Raw genomic sequence first — 20,180 nt, 5'->3', positions numbered from 1 at the left:
TGCATGCATCTAACTGATACAACCAAACCTTTCTTGAGTTAGGTTGTTAATCCTGCTAATCACCTGTTGGCATGGCCAGAATGAAATTTCACTAGGGGTGGACTTCAGAGCCAAGTCAAATTTGGGCATTTTTTTTTTGCTCATCTGACATATTTGTTGTTAATTTTCAGGTGCATCAAGTGGTATTGGCAGAGAGACTACACGTGTCCTCACTTTGCGTGGTGTACATGTAGTTATGGCAGTTAGAAATACAGATAGCGGCAGAAAAGTGAAAGAAGCTATACTTGAGGAAAATCCGAATGCAAAAATTGACGTAAAGGAGTTAGATCTCGGTTCACTTGCATCCGTAAGGAATTTTGCTTCGGAATTCAAGTCCTTGGGCTTTCCCTTGAACCTCCTCATGTAAGATATTAATTTGGATGCTATTGAATTTGCTGTTGTCATTACAGTTGGTTTTTAATTTTTCCTTTTGCCGCGTGAACACTTCAGAAGTTCACTTTGAAACTTACAGGGAGTGAGATTTTCTCTTTGTTGTTGACAGTAACAATGCAGGAGTTTTTGCTCCTCCTTTCATGCTCTCTCCAGACAAAATCGATCTTCAGTTTCAAACTAATCATTTAGGTAAGTTTTCTGGTTGGGTTCTCAAAAATATATAGATCATTAACAGCTTGTGCTTAATGGCAGCCATCAACCAACACTGGAAGATTCAGTTACCATATACCTCAAAATTATGACCAAAAATTAGTTTTGCTTGGTCACCAAGGTTGATTGATGCTAATTTTTACGGTATTTTTCTTAGAGCTCCTTGTGAAGCATGCTTTGTTCTCTTGATGTATCTTCACTTTCACATCCCTTAGGAACCTCATACTTTCTTGTCAATTTGCGTAAATTAAGCATATTGTTGCGTATGGATGTATGTAAGCGTTTTTGCTATATGCTTTTACAGGTCATTTTCTTTTGACGAATCTTTTGTTGGAGACCATGAAAAGTACAGCACGTCAAAGCCACAAAGAAGGAAGGATTGTTAACGTCTCGTCAATTGCTCATAGGTTTGCATACTGTGGAATTCAATTTGATAGGATCATGGCTCCTAGTATCAATGATGAATCTTGGTAATAAGCAGCAATAACTTCATTTTGTTTTGTTATCTCAGTATTCTCGAACATATGCTAGTTTCTGATTCGTAGTTGTTCCGGGGTTTTGTATTTATCAAATGAAGTAGCACTTTTGTTTTTGTACATACTGCGGTGCTTAAAAGATTCACTGATGTGCTTTCCAGGTACAATAGAGTCTATGGTTATTTACAATCAAAGCTTGCTAACGTATTGCATGCCAAAGAGCTTACAAAGCACTTAAAGGTAATCAATATATTATTGGCAGTCAAACTATCATAGTTATTTATCCCTCAACTAGTTTGGGTCTTGGAAAATTAAATCATATGTAGAAAAATACAAAATTTTAATGCATCTTTTGGATACAGGGGGTTCGCTTGAACCCTCTCAGTATATGGTGAAGTTGCCCCAAGCAAAAGGAGGCTGTTAATGCCACGGGAACATTTGTTCCTGCCACGCTCATTGATTACCAAATGTGCTTGAATGACCCAATTGCCCTTGTATGCAATCAAAATTCTTTTGACTTCCTTTATCATTTACTCCGTAGCTTTTCTAATTGAATACGGAGTTCACGTAATGCTGCAACATTTTCATGAAAGAGGTTGGCACCATGTACCATGTACTTCCATCCATGAGTGGGATTCAAGTCTCACTAACTACAATTAACAATATTGACTTTCGCCGAGAAAAAAGAAGAAGAATTTTCATGAAACAGGTACAATCAGTTGATTGACAAAAGTCGCATGTATATTTGCGTCATCCTTGTGGTTTATTTACATGAGAATATACTGGGTGGAATATAATGAAAGTTGGTTTTTTCCCCTCTCCCCTCTATGCTATGAACTAGGAAGAAGGGGTGGAGATAACTGCAAATTCAGTTCATCCTGGATGCGTTAACACCAAGATTATGCGTTACCTCGGCTTTCTTAATGGTAAACTGGTGAAACTTCATGCTTATGTAACTAGCGATATTCTTAGATATTATCTATGAAAATTCACATGTTGTTTTTGTCTTGGTTGTGGTTCAATTTCGTAAAATGCAATTTCATTTGTTTAGGATCATGTGATGCTTCCTATTTTGCATTGTATACAAACACAACTATCGCAACGGCAAGAAAAAGCCTATAACACTCACAAAAGGAGGATTCCTTTATTCATGCCACCTGAATTGGATTTGCTAGATATTGGAGAGATGATAAGTAAACATCAATGAAACGCAACCAGTTACAACTATGAATGGATGCAGTTTTTTTTTTGTTTCTCAAAAAAGGTACTCCTAATTTGGTAATAGAAGGAAAAGCAACCTTTTCTTTAGAAATTGTATGCTGGAAGTTTGGAAGAGGCGTGTCCTTGAAGTGTTGTTACAAACATGCTTGAATTTAGGTCATTGTCCAGACAAGCCATGGACATATAGTTATACTGTATTTTCAAAGTAAAAAAATGAACGGTGTTTTAAGCCTTTTGGACTGATACCTTCGATTCTGTTCCGGTTGCAGGCTCCTCTATAATTGCAGCATATTTCGTGAAAAATGCTTCTCAGGTTTGTCCTCTTGTCTTAGATGTAAGATTGCACAAAAGGATGATTTCTACGAACAAAGAAACAAGTGTTCTAGATATTTGGTTAGTAATTTCGTTTGGTTTTGGTTATAGGGAGCAGCAACGACATGCTATGTAGCAATGCATCCACAAGTTAAGGGAATAAGTGGAGAGTATTTCGTGGACTGCAACATAGCAAACTCGAGCTCTCTAGCTAAAGATGCAGAACTGGCAAAGAAAATGTGGGATTTCAGCTTGAGTTTGACTGATGCAAAGTGATGTCCTACATCTTAAGGTTATATGAGGGCAGGGGATGTTAAAACTTGCTATAGGAAATAACTGGCTGGAAGGATAAATTTGGCCTCCTGAAGAAACATTTGATATGTACGTATTTAAGGATATATCATCTGTTGGTAATGCCTTGAAACGTCTAAAAACACTATAAATCATTTTTCTAGATAACTGCATACCAAAAATAGGATACAAGTGTTCTTATATCTACAAGTGTGCGTAGCCCGTTTTTAATTTACTTGTTCATTCGACGGGATCATTACCGGACGGATTGTAAGCTACTAGTGATGAGAATAATAGTATACGTCACGCTTTGTAGATTTATAGATCCGATGTTCATTTACTCACGTCCGTATATGTAAAACAATAAATTCGGTCCAGTAAAAATTTACCTGAATCTATAGTTCAATTTGATATAAATATCCATTCAAATAAATAGGTTCAATTCACCTCTAATGATAGGCTGCAGGAGGGGCGCCTCCACATGCTTGAGGGTTAAAGTGAACACAATGACCTCCAAAAAATTTAGTCAAAAAAAAAAAAAGTGATTTCCTTCCTCAATAAATTGTCAGCCGAAATTATATGAACTACTAGGCAAGGTTATGAATCCCGTATGGTACCAGCCAGTACGTACCGGTATTGTCCAGATTCAGTACCCTACACTTCTAATTTTGTTGGTTCAAATACTTGTCAGTACCGGCCAATATTGGGCGGTACTGGAGATACCGTCAGTACCGGCTGATACCGGACTACTTTTAAATATATTTTTTTTCTTTCAAGTATTGGACAATACCGATCGATACCAGGCGATACCAGACAAATACCGAACGTTACCGAACAAATACGAGACTATTTTCTATTTCTCTTTTTGATAGTGTATATTATACTATAAGTTCTTTTGTGTATGAAAAACAGTGCGGAAAAACAAAAATCACAATTTTACTAATTTCTAGAAATTATAACTTGAACAGAAATTACAAAAACAGAATTGAACTTTAACAAAAACTGTAACAGAGAAATAGAATTGCAAACCGAGACCCGTGTTATACCACGGTGTCCTTAAGACAAATTCGCCGCCTCACCGGTGCTGGAGGTTGTGTCGGTGTTCGTCTTTTAGGGTTGACTCGATTTCCACTCGCCGCCGGAGCACCGCCGTAGACTGCCCGTCGCATGTACTCTCTCTCGAAAAAGAACAATATTGCAGAAATACGAGAATTCAATAGGGGGAGCCTACCCATTTAATAGGGCCAATTCAATATTTCATATTGTATGTAGGGAATTGAATTTGAAGAATTCAATTTTTGGAAAAAAACAATTGCAGTTATTAATCCGGCTATTGATTCCATAATCAAATTGTGGGTTTTAATTTGGCCATTCTATCCGGTGTTAGTCGGTCGCACACAACTGATTCTATGAAGGACCATCCAAACGTGAACGTTTTAGACCCAAATAAAGCACAATTAATTTCAAACCAACCTAGACTAGACTAGACTATAGACCACAAACCTCGAATCACAGGTCGCGGGCCCAAGAATCCTGAGTCCTGGCTCCTGTCTCATCTAGCTGTTCAGTGACAGCAAGCGCGCGCACATCCTTGACTTTTTCAATTCCCATAATGAGATAATTCTCATTCACATTGAAAATAGATTTTGTTTATATTTAGGTAGTACACCAAAATGTTAGAACAAATCTTCCATCTTTCCTAACACTTTGGTGTGACAATAAATCTGCCATTGCTCTTACATCTAACCCTGTGTGTCATGCATGAACCAAACACCTTGAGGTAGACTATTATTTTATTCGAGAACAAGTGTTACATAATCAAGTTGTTCTGTATCATATCAGTTCTGATACTCAAATGGCTGATATCTTCACTAAAGCTTTGTCCGTTTCTAGATTTCATTTTGGTGTATTTTTCAACCCTTGGTTGGAAATCGCTCTCCCTCTTTTCCCTTAATAAAATGTTACTTTTGCCGATAAAAAAAAACCCAGCTCAAATGCAAACTCATGCTAAGGATGCAATTGCACAGGTTTCAGCTGGTCTTTCCACACCTGATCTCAGCTCGGTTTTCAGCTGCCACGTCAGCTAGTTAGAAAGACTTAATATTATTCCATCCGTCCTAATTTAAATGCTCCTTATTAAAAATCGTGTAACTTTGACCTAAAAAAATTACATTTTTTCGTAATATTTTCCAAACTTTTTTGCACCGTTGAAAAATACTCACTGAGATCCTTTGAAGAGTGCAAAAAAAATTAAAAACTAATTTCGAAAATATTTTATTTTTCAGGTCAAAATTATGTGGTCCCAGTAGGGAATATTTAAATTGGGAAACAGGGAGTAGTTTGTTGGCCTGTTGACAGTTGTTTGAGAGTTGGCAGTTACTGGAAGTGGGATTCAGTTAGTGGATCTTGAAAGCCCAAACTGGGATCACTTTGTAATCATCGAAAAAAATAGTAGAAGAATAACACAGCAGAGATGATTTTCCTTTTCTCTCTCTCGTTCTTTTTTTTTTGGTAAAGTTCTCTCTCTCTCTCTCTCTCTCTCTCTCTCTCTCTCTCTCGTTCTTGTTATTGTTTCTTCTGATTTGTAGATCAAATTACAGAGAAATCACAATTTCTTTAGCTTTGTTTCAGTTTTTGCCTTTTCGGAGATCAATCCGGGAGCTAATGTGTTTTTTCGAAAGAAAAGGGCCATCTGGGTTCTCAAAATCGTCTACAGCCGAGGAAGTTACCCAAGGAATTGATGGAACTGGCCTCACTGCCATAGTTACAGGTTTTATTCTCATTCTTCTACGTTTTCCCTTCCCCTATTGAATAGCTAAATGCTTATGATCACTTAATCTGTTTTCAATTGGTCTTGTCTAATGCAATCTCGGAAGTGCACGCTGTATGCATTTGATGGTTATTAATGTTCTTATATTACGTGTTTCTGATTCAAGAACGCGAAAAGGATGAAAAATTGGTAGGTGCAGATCAGTATCTGGTATGCATGCATGCCAAGAGGCCTTTGGCCGAACGGCATCATGGGGTGCACTTCAGTTCTGGGAGAAAGGAGGTCACGAGTTCAAGTCCTCCTCCAATGTGTTAATCCAACTCTTCTAACAATACTGACCGACGCCGATCAAAAAAATTCAGTATGGATGCATGTTACAAACTTGTTACACGAAGGGTAATGATATTTCTACTATATTTTAGGTTTTGTATTTAAAAAATATGAAGAAAGGTCCCCTCAGAATTGTGTCATTGCTATATGAGAATGATATTTTGTTGTTAATTTACAAATACATGTGATTCGGTCCCCCACATGAAGAATCCTGCGTCCTTAACTGATGATAGAGTTCTTCTTTCTTTTTTTTTCCTTAACTCTTTGGTAATGATAGGTTCCGGTTTATTATATTCTACTTAAAAAATTAATCCGATTATAGGTTTTGGAAAGCTGCTTGGAATTGTAAATCCGTAAAATTTCTTTGTGGAGTGACTTCCACTAGAATTTGGTAGATTGTACAGACATTATTTTGAGGTTATAACTTCCAAACCGTATTGGGACTTTTGGGGCACTGGAGGGTATTTTCACAGCCTTTTCGATGGGATTTATCAGTTGAAAAGAGAGGCTCACTTGATGGTATTGAACTTGCATCTAACTGATACAACCAAACCATTAATGAGTTAGGTTGTTAATCATGCTAATCACCTGTTGGCATGACCTGAATGACATTTCACAGGGGTGGACTTCAGAGCCTAGTCAAATTTGGGCATTTTTTTAGCTCATCTGATATATTGTTGTTAATTTTCAGGTGCATCAAGTGGTATTGGCAGAGAGACTACACGTGTCCTCGCTTTGCGTGGTGTACATGTAGTTATGGCAGTTAGAAATACTGATAGCGGCAGAAAAGTGAAAGAAGCTATACTTGAGCAAAATCCGAATGCAAAAATTGACGTAAAGGAGTTAGATCTCGGTTCACTTGCATCCGTAAGGAATTTTGCTTCGGAATTCAAGTCCTTGGGCTTTCCCTTGAACCTCCTCATGTAAGATATTAATTAGGATGCTATTGAATTTGCTGTTCTCTTGCCTTTCAAAAAAAAAAAGAATTTGCTGTTGTCTTTACAGTTGGTTTTTAATTTTTCCTTTTGCCGCATGAACACTTCAGAAATTCACTTTGAAACTTAAAGGGATTGAGTTTTTCTCTTTGTTGTTGACAGTAACAATGCAGGAGTTTTTGCTCCTCCTTTCATGCTTTCCCCAGACAATATTGATCTTCAGTTTCAAACTAATCATTTAGGTAATTATTTGATGTTTTCTGGTTGGGCGCTCAAAGATGGATTAACAGATTGTGCTTAATGGTAGCCATCAACAAACACTGGAAGATTCAGTTACCATACCTCAATTTTGACCAAAAATTAGTTTTGCTAGGTCACCAAGGTTGATTGATGTTAATTTTTACGGCAGTTTTCTTAGAGCTCCTTGTGATGCATTCTTTGTTCTCTTGATGTGTCTTCTCTTTCACATCCCCTAGGAACCTTACTCTATCAATTTGTGTAAAGCATATTGTTGCATATGTATGTATGTAAGTGTTTCTGTTATGCTTTTACAGGTCATTTTCTTTTGACAAATCTTTTGTTGGAGACCATGAAAAGTACAACACATCAAAGCCACAAAGAAGGAAGGATTCTTACTGTCTCATCAGGAAGTCATTGGTTTGCATTCCGTGGAATTCAGTTTGACAGAATCAATGATAGAATCAATGATGAATCTAGGTAACCACTAATCAACAATATATCTTCATTTTATTTTATTATCTCAATATTCACAGATCGGTGCTACTTTGTGTTTCGTAGTTGTTTTGACTTTTGCTGTTATCAAAGTGAAGTAGCACTTTTGTTTTTGCATACCGAGCATATATACTAGATTTCATGGAGTCCAGTCAACAAAAGATGATTGCTTTGTTTTACTTATGTGCTTTCCAGGTACAATAGAATCTATGGTTATGTACAATCAAAGCTTGCTAACATATTACATGCTAAAGAGCTTGCAAAGTGCTTAAAGGTAATCAATATATATTATTTGCAGTTGAACTTTCAATGTAGTTGGGTCTTGGTATAATTTTCATTTTAAGAGATATATCATGTTGTAAAGAAAATGTAATACTGAGAGGAAATTTGTTTGCATAACTTATTCAAAGCATACTTGAAATATTAGTGTATGAGATATTTTGGTTATTTTGGATCAGAATACGTTCCTAAAGTTGTCCCTTGGGTCTGTACTTTGACATTCTTTGAAGCTGGGTCATTGTTACTCCTCCATACATAGGATGGTACCATTTAGATTTTGTGAAGTCACCTCTAGCAAAAGGAGGCTATTAATGCCATAGGAACATTTCTTCCTGCCACACTCATTGGTTACGTAATGTGCTAGAATGACCCAATTGCCCTCTTATGCAATCAAAATTCTTTTGACTTCCTTTATCATTCACTCCGTAGATTTTCGATACCCCTTACCGGACTTTCCGTGCACTGTATACCTATTTTATTTCCATTTCCAAATGTAATTTGATACTATCCTAGCAGCCAACGAAGAATAGCTACTCTGCCTTCCAACTTGAGAAAAAAACTTTCAAGGTCCACTTTTTTAGGATATTAAGGTAGTTCTCGTGGTTGTCTTACATACCTAGATTCAGCAAGCTAGGATTTGAATCGACATGTGGCACTCTTCGATGGAAGTGAGATTGTGTTGTTGCCAGTAAAAGTACTAAGACAATGAAAAGTCATAATTGCATGGCCTTCGTCCTGATCTTTGTTTTTTGATAGAGAAGGATAAAGGTTTCGTCCAACTCTCTTGCGTTCTTTAAATAAAACCATCGAGTTAATATTTTCATGATCCGAACCATTCAATTTACAAACTGCAACTTCTACATCACTTGCGTACAGAAATAAAGTTATTTGGATATCTATACGTAAATGCCTAATCATATTACATGCATGTACTATAAGAAAGAGTTTGAGATTGGGAGTGAGGGTGGCATCACACGGCTCCGCCACTGCCTAGGGTACATTTTATTGTTTTACTTTTTGTGTGGGTTCTAAGATTTAGAGTTAGGATTTTGTAATTTTTTTCACCGCTATGGCGCTATGTAGTTTTAGAAATCTATTTTAGTTTTCGCGACTTCATTTTCAAGTTAATGTGATTATCTCATTCAAACTTTTTCTCATTTTCTCATGTTGATTTGATAGTTTACAGAACCTATGGATATTGAACAATTAATTCAAAAGTATCAATGGAATTTCAAGTAATCAAATTGAACAAGAATGGCTATAGAAGGTCAAAAAAATGAAGAAAATAGTATCAAATTAGATTATCATTGTGTTGTTCACAAAAAACAAGATTATCAATGACAAAGCTGTGAAGAAATGTTTCTGTCCTAGAAGGGATAGTTTAGAAAAGTTAATCAATGAAAAGTAAAAAAAGATTTGATTGCTTAAGAGGGCAATTGTGTCATTCAAGCACCCTGGGTCATCAATGAGCGTGGCAGGAACAAATGTTCCCGTGGCATTAACAACCTCCCTAGCAAAATTAGATATGGTTAGCAAACATAGAATAGAGATGATTTAGCAACAACATTGCTTCTTACGACTTATGAGAGTAATTAGTTGCATAATCTTTGATGATGAAATGCCTCCAATTGAATACAGAGTTCGTGAAATGCTGCAACATTTTCATGAAAATGGTTGGCACCAGCCATGAGTGGGGTTCAAACCTCACTAACTACGATTAATAATATTGACTTTCGCCAAGAAAAAAAATTGTTTTCATGAAAAAGGTAAAATCAGTTGGTTGACAAAAGTCGCCCATATATTTGCTTCGTCCTTGTGGTTTATTTACATGAGAATATACTGGGCGGAATATAATGAAAGTTAGTTTTTTTTTTCCTCCTCTCTATGCTATGAACTAGGAAGAAGGGGTGGAGATAACTGCGAATTCAGTTCATCCTGGATGCGTTAACACCAACATTATGCGTTATATCAGCTTTCTTGATGGTAAATCGGTGAAACTGCATGCTTATGTAACTAGCTATATTCTTAGATCATATCTATGAAAATTCACATGTTGTTTTTGTCTTGCTTGTAGTTCAACTAAATAAAATGCGAACTTTCATTTGTTTAGGATCATGTGTGCTTCTTTTTTTGCATCAGTACCATCCGCGTCTAGTTTTATTACGTACTAGTCGCATTTTAGACAAACACAACTATTGCAACTACAAGAAAAAAGCATATAACATTGACTAAAGGATGACTCCTTTATTCATGCCGCCTGAAATGGATTTACTAGATATTGGAGAGATGATACATAGTAAACATCAATGCAACGCGACCGATTACAACTATAAACAGATGCAGTTTATTTTGTTTCTCAAATAAGGTAATTTGGTAATAGAAGCAGGTAAGCAACCTTTTCTTTAGGTTTTATCTAGGATATTTTATGGACAAATAAAAATTGTGTTGGAAGCCTGGAAGAGGTGTGTCCTTGAAGTGTTGTTACAAACATGCTTGAATTTAGTAGGTCATTGTCCAAACAAGCCATGGATAGCTTATACTGTATTTTTCAAAGCAAAAAAATAAATGGTTTTTTAAGCCTTTTGGACTGATACCTTCGATTCTGATTCGGTTGCAGGCTCCTCTACAATTTCATCATGTTTAGTGAAAAACGCTTCTCAGGTTTGTCCTCTTGTCTTAGATGTAAGTTGCACAAAAGGATGATTTCTATGAACAAAATAACAAGTGTTCTAGATATTTGGTAAGTAATTTCGTTGGGTTTTGGTTATAGGGAGCAGCAACGACATGCTATGTAGCAATGCATCCACAAGTTAAGGGAATAAGTGGAGAGTATTTCGCAGACTGCAACATAGCAAACTCGAGCTCTCTAGCTAAAGATGTAGAACTGGCAAAGAAAATGTGGGATTTCAGCATGAGTTTGACTGATGCCAAGTGATGTCCTGCATCTTAAGGTTATATGAGGGCAAGGGATGTTAAAACTTGCTACAGGAAATAACTGGCAAGAAGGATAAATTTGGCCTCCTGAAGAAACATTTGATATGTATTTAAGGATATATCATCTGTTGATAATGTCTTGAAACGTCTAAAACACTAGAAGTCTTTTTCTCGATAATTGCATACCAAAAATAGGATACAAGTGTTTTTACATCTACAAGTGTGCGTAGCCCATTTTAACTTACTTGTTTATTCGACGGGACCATTACTAGAAGGATTGTAAACTAATGGTGGTGAGAATAATAGTACACACCACACTTGGTGGATTTATAGATTCGATGTTCATTTACTCAAGTCTGTATATGTAAAACAATATATCCGGTCCAGTAAAAATTTACTTGAATGTGTAGTTCAATTCAATTTGATGCTCATATCCGTTCAAATAAATAGGTTCAATTCACCACTAGTGATCGGCTGAAGGAAGGGGCGCCTCCACATTCTTGAATAAATTGTTAGCCCAAATTATATGCTCCTAGCCCTAGTGATCCAAGTAGCCCAAAAAATTACCAACCGTCCAAACCCCAATCAGCCCAAAATTAAACATTCAATTCTGCTATATTTATTTGCATATGTATATTGGACTATTTTGGTTCATTGTCTTGGTGGTGGCTCTCCAACTCACTCACTTGAATCATATATCTTCTGTGTTTCCAAGTGGCCATGTTTGTTTTAGGATTTGGATGTTGGGTAATGAGTGGAGAGAGAAATGAGAGTAATAACTGAAATTTTTTTTTATTAGAAACCATGCGCAGAGAGAAAATTCAAAGTCCAAAATCCCAAAACGAACAGCATCGCTTGGAAGCAGGGTTAGAGGCTTAGAGCTATGTGGTGAGGGTGGGGTAGGTGCCACCTTACCGCCAATTCCAAGCCAGTTATTTTTTTAATACTAGTGAAATTTCTTTCCTTTTTTTAACTGCAAAACATTCATTAAAGGCTAACAAGCCCCCAAAGAGACATCAAAAAAAAGAAAAACCAAAACGTTACGGATCAAAGCTAAATGGGGAGGGCAGGAGGATTAGAGAAGCCCAGTCAAGAGGGATGGCAACTCTCGTAACTGAGGTAGCCACCCAATGGGGTGCTCTGTTACATTCATATTCTTGGAAGCGAAAAACTTTTTTACGGAGGTTTTCTTAAAACTAAGTTTATAGCGTTGAATTTCGCATGTTCAAAACGATCCGGATCTTAAAAACACTCTTCTAGGTAAGAGTTTATCGGACCGTTTTTTCACAATCTCTCCTAAAACCAATTGGTGTTAGAGAGGGCTTCAATTGAATCTTTTATGACATTCGACATCGCACTCACAAGTATATTTATAGAACAGTCGAAGGGGGTGACATTGTGTAACCAAATCTATGAGGCACTCCGGATCCAATAATATCTCCCTCATGATGACGCTCTCATGACTTTCTGGCTCTAATACCACTTGTCGGATCGCTTTTTCAACATTTTTTTTAAAATTTAAACCGTTGATTAACGAGACGGACAATTGAAATCTTCCGCCTCCGTGAATAACTTATTCACGAAGGAGCTGTGAATAAGTATCTCTCTTTTAGGAACCCAATCAAAGGAAAAATTACAAGAAGAAGCCAACTCCTTAATATTAGTATCTATTTGGGCTGTCCGGCAAATGAACCAAACCGTTCAAATCGAACCGCTTGCGAACCAAACCGAGGCATCGGCTCGTTCCAGAAATCTTCTTAAAAAATAAGTACTTATTTGTAATTTTCAAACTTAAAAATAATGAGCTTACGAAAATAATTTTTAAATTTTATTTTTATCATTTAAAATTCTCATTGATATCTTTCAAACAAACAAGATCTATATTGCATATGTGGTTCTGAAAATAAGTACTCCACTAAGGCCATCCACAGTGGTATAATAAAAAAAGGATAATCAAAAGTTTGACACATCAGCTTTTGATTATTCACTTAAGAGGTTGTTAAGCTTAACAATATTGAGCTTCATAATGGTCACTTCTAGTCCATAACCAAAATAAGGGGTCCACTACAATTTCACACACACTCTCTCTCCCCCTTTGCTTCCCGTCATTCACTTCCCTCCATTTACGTTTTAATTTTGTGAAAAAATCGATGACTTTCTTCTCTCTTACTATGAATTTTTGTTTTATTTTTTTTTATTTTGGGAAGGACTAGACACGAAAAAGAAGAGTGAAATACTTTAATCCAGAGATAATGGGTTGAATTGTAGATGATCGGGATATATGAGCTTCACTTTTAGAGGGAAAAAAAGAGAAATAGTTTGTGAGTGTAGTGAAAAAGATATAGAGTGGGCGAAGAAGAGAAGAAGAAAATACTGGTTGAAACACGCGTATATACAAATTTTGAAACTAGTTAACTTATATGGTGTAGGGTCCACAAATTTTGATTATTGAAAAAAAGTTGCTAATTTTGGTTATCCAAAGTCCAAAATTTGATTATTTCTAAGAATGTTATTAAGTTTGATTATACCATTATGAGCTATTTTTTGCATCAATATTATTAACTTTAAAAACAATTGACTTTTGATTATACTACTGTGGATTGACCTTGTAATTAATTCTTGCGGATCCGGTTCGGGCCCGGTTCAAACGAAACCGTCCGCCACTCCCACCTCACACGGCTCCTCTCATTCCGAAAGACCAATGCCCTAGCCTTCTCTCCAGTCTCCCTCCTCTCCTCTCTCCGACCATCTCCTCCTTCTCCGGCGATGACCCACGCACCTCCACCTCTCTCTCTCCATCATTAGACGCTTGGCCTGATCTCGAATTGATTCTCGAGTCCTCGACTATAAACTGGTATGTCTCTCTCTCTCTCTCTCTCTCTCTCGGAGTGCAGAGCAAGTAACTCTGTAAGGTTTACTTTCTTCGATCTCGCTGTTCATTCTACAGTTGTTAACTTGATTCGCTTTAGCTTCTTAAAGTGTACTATTGTGCAATTAATTGCTTGAATTCAGTTGATATCAAAGCGAAATTCAATTGACCGACGATATATCGAAGCAAAATTGATATGTCGCCAAAGGCACAAATGAACAAAACATGGCCTATTCTCTATTTACACATTCCTCGCAAGTCGCAACGGGAGGAGTAATAGTTTTCATTACTGACATGAGCAGCAGAACAAGTCAGAGGTCTCCCATTTGGGACTAATTTTGAACAGAAATGATTGGTGAGTCAAATTATGAATTTTCTTTAGGTTTACCATTTGCACAACTTCTGTTTGATTATAATGCCTAAATGGAATGATGTACAAAACCTTCATCAACTTTGAACATTATCTGCTTGGTCTTCTTTCTTGACAATCTGGAACTGGAAATAATACCTCCCTTAAGCATAATCTTCTGTGTATCTTCTTTGGTGCTTTTGAAAAAAGGCAGCTTGCAATTGTGTCAAGAACAATTAGGAGGGAATACAAGCAAGCGATAAATACCCCTTCCATAGCCAGAGAAAAGCCAGACCGTTCGATCAGCTCTTACGATCCGGTACCAAAATAATTCCTCCACAGCAAGCATACCCAGATTGATAGGAAGAATCATAGAAAATATTATAAAGCCCCTTTTCCAACTCAACAAACAACAAGCCTTGTCTACAGCTGCAAAACCGGTACAATTTCTCAACCCTGCCACCACCAAAGCAAGGTTACATATAACACTCACATTGACAAGAATTGTGTACAAAATTGCTTTGGAAACGAGAAGGGGAAAAGGGTTGTTTGTTGTGTAACTGAATGAATCGAGGGTATTGAAGGCCGCGAAGTGGAGAGAAAAGGCGGTTACATTGATAAAACTGACTAGGACCCTATTTTGGCCAAATAATCCAATTTTTGGGAGATTATTGCTTCGTCATGACGAGAGGAATCCAAAAGGTAAAAGAAATTAACATAAACACCCAAAAGTTTTCTAAATAAATATGAAAATAAGCCGTTTATTGGCTTATTTTTGTCTTTATTAAAAAAAATTTGGGTTTCGATTGTAATTTTTTACGTTTTAGATTCCTCTCGTTATAACAAAGCAATAATCCTTAAAAAATTGATGAAAAACTTAACACGTGAAATTTTTTTGAATAAGGACCAAAAAAAATCCATTTGGATTCTTTGGCCAAAATAGGCACTGTAGAGTTGAGTTAGGAATAGGGGCTTGTAAAGTGATATCAATGATGAAAAGGGTATTTGAAAATATGGTTTATGGTGAACCAGAGCTTGAAATATGAGCAGTTTTCCTAAGAGAAGGGATGTGAGGGTGAAAAATAGAGTAAAAACAGAGGTGAAAAGGGTTTGAGAAAGATTGATGATGTTGAGGAGGGAGAGAAACTGGGACGAGGGAGAAAATCCCATGGTATTGAAGAGTGATTTGAGCAAAGCATGGATGTTCAGAAGTGGTATGAAAAATGAAGTAGAAAAAGATTATGAGAGGAGTATTGAGGCCGAGAAGGGCAGGATAAGGAGAACTGGAGTGGTGATGCAGTAGTCATACTCCCTCCGTCCCAATTTGTTTGTCCGATTGTCGAAATTCGTGTCTTTCAAAAATATACTTATATCTTACATTTTATAATGTTTTTTTTATGATTTTGAAGATTTTGTATAATAAAACTAATTGAGATCTACCAAACAAGATCCATATTGCATATTAAAAGCATTATAAATTGAAAATTATAGACAATTTTTTTAGAGGTCAAATGCTCTCAAAAAGTTAAAAAGGGGACAGATAAATTGGGACGGAGGGAGTAGTATTTAAGAAAGGCGAAAACTGATCTCATGATTTTTCTTGTACTCCCCATATGAACATATGTGAATTCTTCCATTAGATGTCAGTATAGAATTTGGTTTCAATTAAAATTGTATACGAATGCATATATGAATTAGTGTGTGTGTGTGTGTGTGTGTGTGAGAGAGAGAGAGAGAGAGAGAGAGAGAGAGAGAGAGATAGAGATAGAGAGAGAGAGAGAGAGATGTTTTCTCTAATAAAGTTAGGTTTCTCATTGCTTATCCAAAAAAAGTTAGGTTCCCCCTCCCAACCTTTCGCTTAGCCAAAAAAAAGTAGTACCATTCTTTTAGGGGGTCTGAAGCAATTGCTTTCTAGGCTTCTACCCAGGGCCAGCCCTCGAGTTTGTGGATCATGCTTTCCTAACTGATCTTCTTTTTTCACGAGTTAAACCAAATTTAGGTTCAGGCAAGAAGCTGAATATGTGAAAGTTAGCTTCAAAATGTGCAAATTATTATTGATTGACTCGCCATGTTTATTGAATTGTGAGTTTTATTTATCATTTCAGTAAATGGGTGTGTAACAAAATTTGGAGAGATGGAAACAAGATCACAATTCACAAATAATAGTGTGAACTGTAGGATTCCAGTTCTGCTTCCTACAATCTTATCGTTGAAATAAGATTCTACTAGTTGTTAGATTCTACTTTGATTTTTATGGTAAGTTAGATCAATATTGGATTGTATCATGTTTGTATGATGTGATCTGTATCACTATGTTAACAACTATGTCGAGAACTTAACAACAAATAGGATGAATTATGAGGACTAGAGAATTCCAAAAAATTACCCAATTTTTCTTTGGTCGTCACTTTTGTTGGATATTGTGGAGGTTTAAGGTGTTTGTTGGGGTCCATCCATAGTGGTTGGGTTATTTTGTGTAACAGCCTTAGTGTTGGGTGTTGAGCGTATTTACTCTTGGAGTCTCTTATATATAGTTGTAAACCCTATTAGGGTTAGTGTGTGACATAATGTGAGGGAGAGGGTGAGGCGAGTGTGGGAGGGCCGGTCTGTGGCCTCCCGGAGAGGAACCAGCGTGTGGTTCTCGGAGAGTTTTTTCATCTTTGTGTATATTGTGTAAATCTATATTCAAAGGGAGTTTTTTCTCTAAAATCACTGCATGAGTTTGCTTGCGTGGTGTCCCTCCGGTCCGAACAATCGCGCTCGAATCCCCAACAGTGTTATTGAAATGGGAAGAAGACATTGAAGGCTGAGTTGGTGTTTTACATATTCATCATTGTAACAAGTCATGCACTTCTTCTTAAGGAGAGAATCAATTTCCACAGTGGTCTCTGTCTACTGAGTTGCCTTGCCTTCCTGCTTTTTTAGATTTTACTTGTCCGGTCTCTATGTTTATCTCCTCGGTTCTCTTTAACCCGTGCAAGGGCTGGTAAAAAATCTAACTTTTTGGCTCACATTTTATTGCTTTCATGGCATTCTGTATATCTGTTCTTTTTATTCCATTGTTTCTGAAGCAGCTTGGTTCATGCTTTGTAGAGCTCAAGGTATTCACAGGCACATCTTTATCAACAACTAGAAAAGTTGCAATATGACTAGTATGGCAACTAAGCGCAACGTTCGTTATACTCGTCTTGCTGCTGATGAAGATGACTATGTTGTTGGTGGATACGATTCTCGATATGACTATGCACCGAAGTCCTTTGACAAAGTACCTTGGAAATCCATTGCCCTTGCACTTTTCTTGCTCTCTCTTGGATGCATGCTTCTCTTTCTCTCCTACTTCATCTTCACAGGCCACATGGGAGGAGATCGGTCTCAAGGTTATGGCCTTTTAGGACTTGGAATTCTCACCTTCCTCCCAGGTATGTTAAAATAGTACGTATGTCTCAAATTGGACTACTTTTTATTTGCTCCTTGATGAACCATGCGTTGACTCAAAACTATTTATCTTGACAAATTGAATCGAGCCTTTGTTTCTCCTTAAATTATATTGGCTTGTGAAGCCTTAAGAAACCTGCCTTCCTGGGTCCTCCTCCTTCTGTTGTGCATACTTTGAGTTTGGAAATACCAGAAACATAATATACGAGCCAATTATTACAAGACATTAAAACATTTCCTTAGTTGCTGATGTGGTATTCTGATAAGACTGGTTGCTCTAAGTGTTAGGAATTAGATTTCAAACTTTTTCAAATCTCGACATTCCCTTGGAATGCTCCTAGCCTCCACGCCACCTCCCTCTCAAGTTAAATAGATTATACTATGTTCTTTAAGGGATTATATGATGTCTGAAAAGTAGTCTCTATCCCAACCAGTGGTGAACTGCAAGTTGTTTCTAAATTTAAGATGGAAAGTTTCTGCAGGACTTTTTGTGCCTGAATTGCCGAATTAAGGCAACAGAACCTATTTGATCATATACAGTCTGTGTTATTGGAATGCTCTCCCACAGAAAAGTTGTTTGAAATGATATGGAAATAGCTTTAGTAATTATTCAATGTATTTGTGCACGCTGTATCCTCTTGTTTCCCATCAGTCACTGGAGAACCTGCTGATATTGATCGAAATTGACAGATTCAATATGTTCTTTTTTCTGCTAGTGATTCTAACCAAAATAAAATTTTGGGGTACAAAACAGATTTTTATCCTTCAAATGATATCCGAGGGATTTGCTGTCGTTGTGGAAATTCCATTTTATCTACACTTACTATCTTTCCTAGAAGGGAAAGAAAGAGTAAAATCTCATAAATTTACATCAATTCGTTCGAATGCAGGATTTTACGAGACTCGAATCGCATATTACTCATGGAGGGGTGCTGCAGGGTATCGCTTTGCTTCCATTCCTGACTATTGATTACTTGAACTAATAGAAGTATATTGTCGGTGGAGACAGCCACTTTTTGACAGAATTTGTATAATCAGGGAGGCCAGTGTATATCTGTTTGCTTTAATACTTTCAAACTCGTTCCTAGTGAAGTTTCTGTATTTGGAAAATACTGGAATGCTTATTTCACCTGTATTTAGCTTTTTTGATCTTGTATGTCTTTCTGATGCCAATGTGAAGTACTGAATTCAGCTATAAACTGATCCACATCCCCGATGATTTGGGCTTGTTATGGGAAATGGTTTAACATCAAGATGCTGTACTGCATATTTGGAATGTTTGATATGATTATCTGCTAATGATCCTTGGTGAGGATACAAGAATTGCAGGCTCAAGCCTTTAGGAAAGCTGAAACTCTTTCCCGCTAACTACTTTTTTGAGGTAAGTCCATATACCCTTATCTGGTTACCGGTAATCAACTGATGATAGAAGCATATTGTTTGCTTATTGAAAAAAAAAAGAAAATGATAAGAGAGTATATTGTTTTGGGGATCAATTGTAGACTTTTACCTTTTGTTTAAGGGACAGTTGAATCCATGAGGTTTATTAGTTTTGCCCATGTCTCCTCCCAGAACCTGGGATCGATTCATTTGTGGTATAGCTCGGACTATGCAGTTGATCTTCAGTGGTTATCTACTCGCGTCTCACTATGGATATACCAAAGAACCCTTATGGAGGGGAGTAACCGGTCCAAGTATTTGTTTACCTATATGATGAAAATAATAGACTAAATAAGTCATTTGATACTAAACAGTAATGTTGAAAATGACAGATGGAGAAGAATAACAATCAGTTTGACTATGCCATGAGTGAGTGTTCCTGATTCCAGTTGCCCAACATTCTCAGGCTCGATCTATGACTGAATCCTAATCTCTTTGGTCATTTTTGCATTACCTATTATCCTCTGATGAGCCTCTACCATTTTGGCATTACATATTATCATCTGAAGTGTTTAACTGAAGTTTCAGCCCTTGTTTCTGACATTCTAAAATGCTCGTGAAACTTCAACTGAAGTCCTCTTTACGTTGTTTCTGTTTTCTGATTATCTTTTTGCTTGGCGAAAGTCAATATTGTTAATTTTATATTTAGTGAGGTTTGAATCCCTGACACTTGTCTTCCCCTTCACTTGCTTCTGTTTTGTGTTTTTCGTCATATGCATTCAAGATGAATTGGGAAACTTGCGAGAGTTACAGATATAGCTATTTGCCAAGAACTGATACGGAAACTTGAAGCCCTAGAAGCCTAGTTTTTTATTTCATAAACTTCTCTATCATAAACTTTGAAGACCTTCTTCAGCTGCCCCTTCACCAGATTTTCTCTTCCTAGCCATTTTTTAGTGATCCCCTACTGTTTCCTTTTTTGGTTGGCTTGGAGAAGCGGTTGGTAATGGAAGAAGACATTGTTGGTTTATTTGCTTTGGTTCTGTTGTGCCAAATGGCACACATACATGGCGAGTGAAAGATCCTGTCCAAAAGGGTGCGATTATACCAGTACTAATGCACCGATTGTTCGAATCCCAAGTACTCGGATGGGACCTCCTGAAAAGTCCTCTTGTTACATCCTTTTTTGAATTTCGGACATTCTTTTAGCCGATAAAAAAAAGGA

At 36.9% G+C, this 20,180-nt stretch overlaps 3 protein-coding genes across 13 annotated transcripts in view; all 3 read left to right on the top strand.

Moving 5' to 3' along the window:
• Positions 1 to 20,180, top strand: part of LOC131333386 (short-chain dehydrogenase TIC 32, chloroplastic-like) — a 29,701-nt gene that overhangs the window by 950 nt on the left and 8,571 nt on the right. For both annotated transcript variants that reach the window (XM_058367872.1, XM_058367875.1), the window contains exons 2-8: positions 171 to 402; positions 542 to 621; positions 947 to 1,112; positions 1,280 to 1,358; positions 1,960 to 2,044; positions 2,609 to 2,652; positions 2,763 to 3,139. In XM_058367872.1, coding sequence (XP_058223855.1) covers positions 171 to 402; positions 542 to 621; positions 947 to 1,112; positions 1,280 to 1,358; positions 1,960 to 2,044; positions 2,609 to 2,652; positions 2,763 to 2,927 — 851 coding nt within the window. In that variant the 3' untranslated portion in view covers positions 2,928 to 3,139. Of the gene's footprint in view, positions 1 to 170; positions 403 to 541; positions 622 to 946; positions 1,113 to 1,279; positions 1,359 to 1,959; positions 2,045 to 2,608; positions 2,653 to 2,762 lie in introns of those variants that run through there.
• On the top strand, positions 5,344 to 11,350 carry LOC131333387 (short-chain dehydrogenase TIC 32, chloroplastic-like). 7 transcript variants are annotated; one of them, XM_058367877.1, is made up of 9 exons: positions 5,344 to 5,712; positions 6,734 to 6,965; positions 7,140 to 7,219; positions 7,532 to 7,694; positions 7,905 to 7,983; positions 9,887 to 9,971; positions 10,606 to 10,649; positions 10,759 to 10,953; positions 11,028 to 11,350. In XM_058367877.1, exons 1-8 carry the CDS (start codon positions 5,607 to 5,609, stop codon positions 10,921 to 10,923), a joined length of 954 nt encoding a protein of 317 aa, XP_058223860.1. In that variant the 5' UTR covers positions 5,344 to 5,606; the 3' UTR covers positions 10,924 to 10,953; positions 11,028 to 11,350. The 7 variants fall into 7 exon arrangements, with proteins under 7 accessions (XP_058223860.1, XP_058223859.1, XP_058223862.1 ...); XM_058367879.1 differs by adding an exon at positions 5,879 to 5,994 and having other exon boundaries at positions 5,567 to 5,712; positions 10,759 to 11,350; XM_058367880.1 differs by adding an exon at positions 5,912 to 5,994 and having other exon boundaries at positions 5,593 to 5,712; positions 10,759 to 11,350.
• Positions 13,564 to 18,828, top strand: LOC131333391 (uncharacterized). Of its 4 annotated transcripts, XM_058367888.1 has the most exons (4): positions 13,564 to 13,776; positions 14,094 to 14,146; positions 17,234 to 17,559; positions 18,466 to 18,828. In XM_058367888.1, the coding sequence occupies exons 3-4, from the start codon at positions 17,286 to 17,288 to the stop codon at positions 18,543 to 18,545; spliced, it is 354 nt and encodes a 117-aa protein (XP_058223871.1). In that variant the 5' UTR covers positions 13,564 to 13,776; positions 14,094 to 14,146; positions 17,234 to 17,285; the 3' UTR covers positions 18,546 to 18,828. The 4 variants fall into 4 exon arrangements, with proteins under 4 accessions (XP_058223871.1, XP_058223870.1, XP_058223868.1 ...); XM_058367887.1 differs by lacking the exon at positions 14,094 to 14,146; XM_058367885.1 differs by lacking the exon at positions 14,094 to 14,146 and having other exon boundaries at positions 13,569 to 13,776; positions 17,215 to 17,559.

Source organism: Rhododendron vialii, chromosome 7a (genome assembly GCF_030253575.1).
Source record: "Rhododendron vialii isolate Sample 1 chromosome 7a, ASM3025357v1".
Taxonomy (NCBI): domain Eukaryota; kingdom Viridiplantae; phylum Streptophyta; class Magnoliopsida; order Ericales; family Ericaceae; genus Rhododendron; species Rhododendron vialii.
Note: the sequence above shows the minus strand (reverse complement) of the source record. Positions and strands in the feature narration are given on the sequence as shown.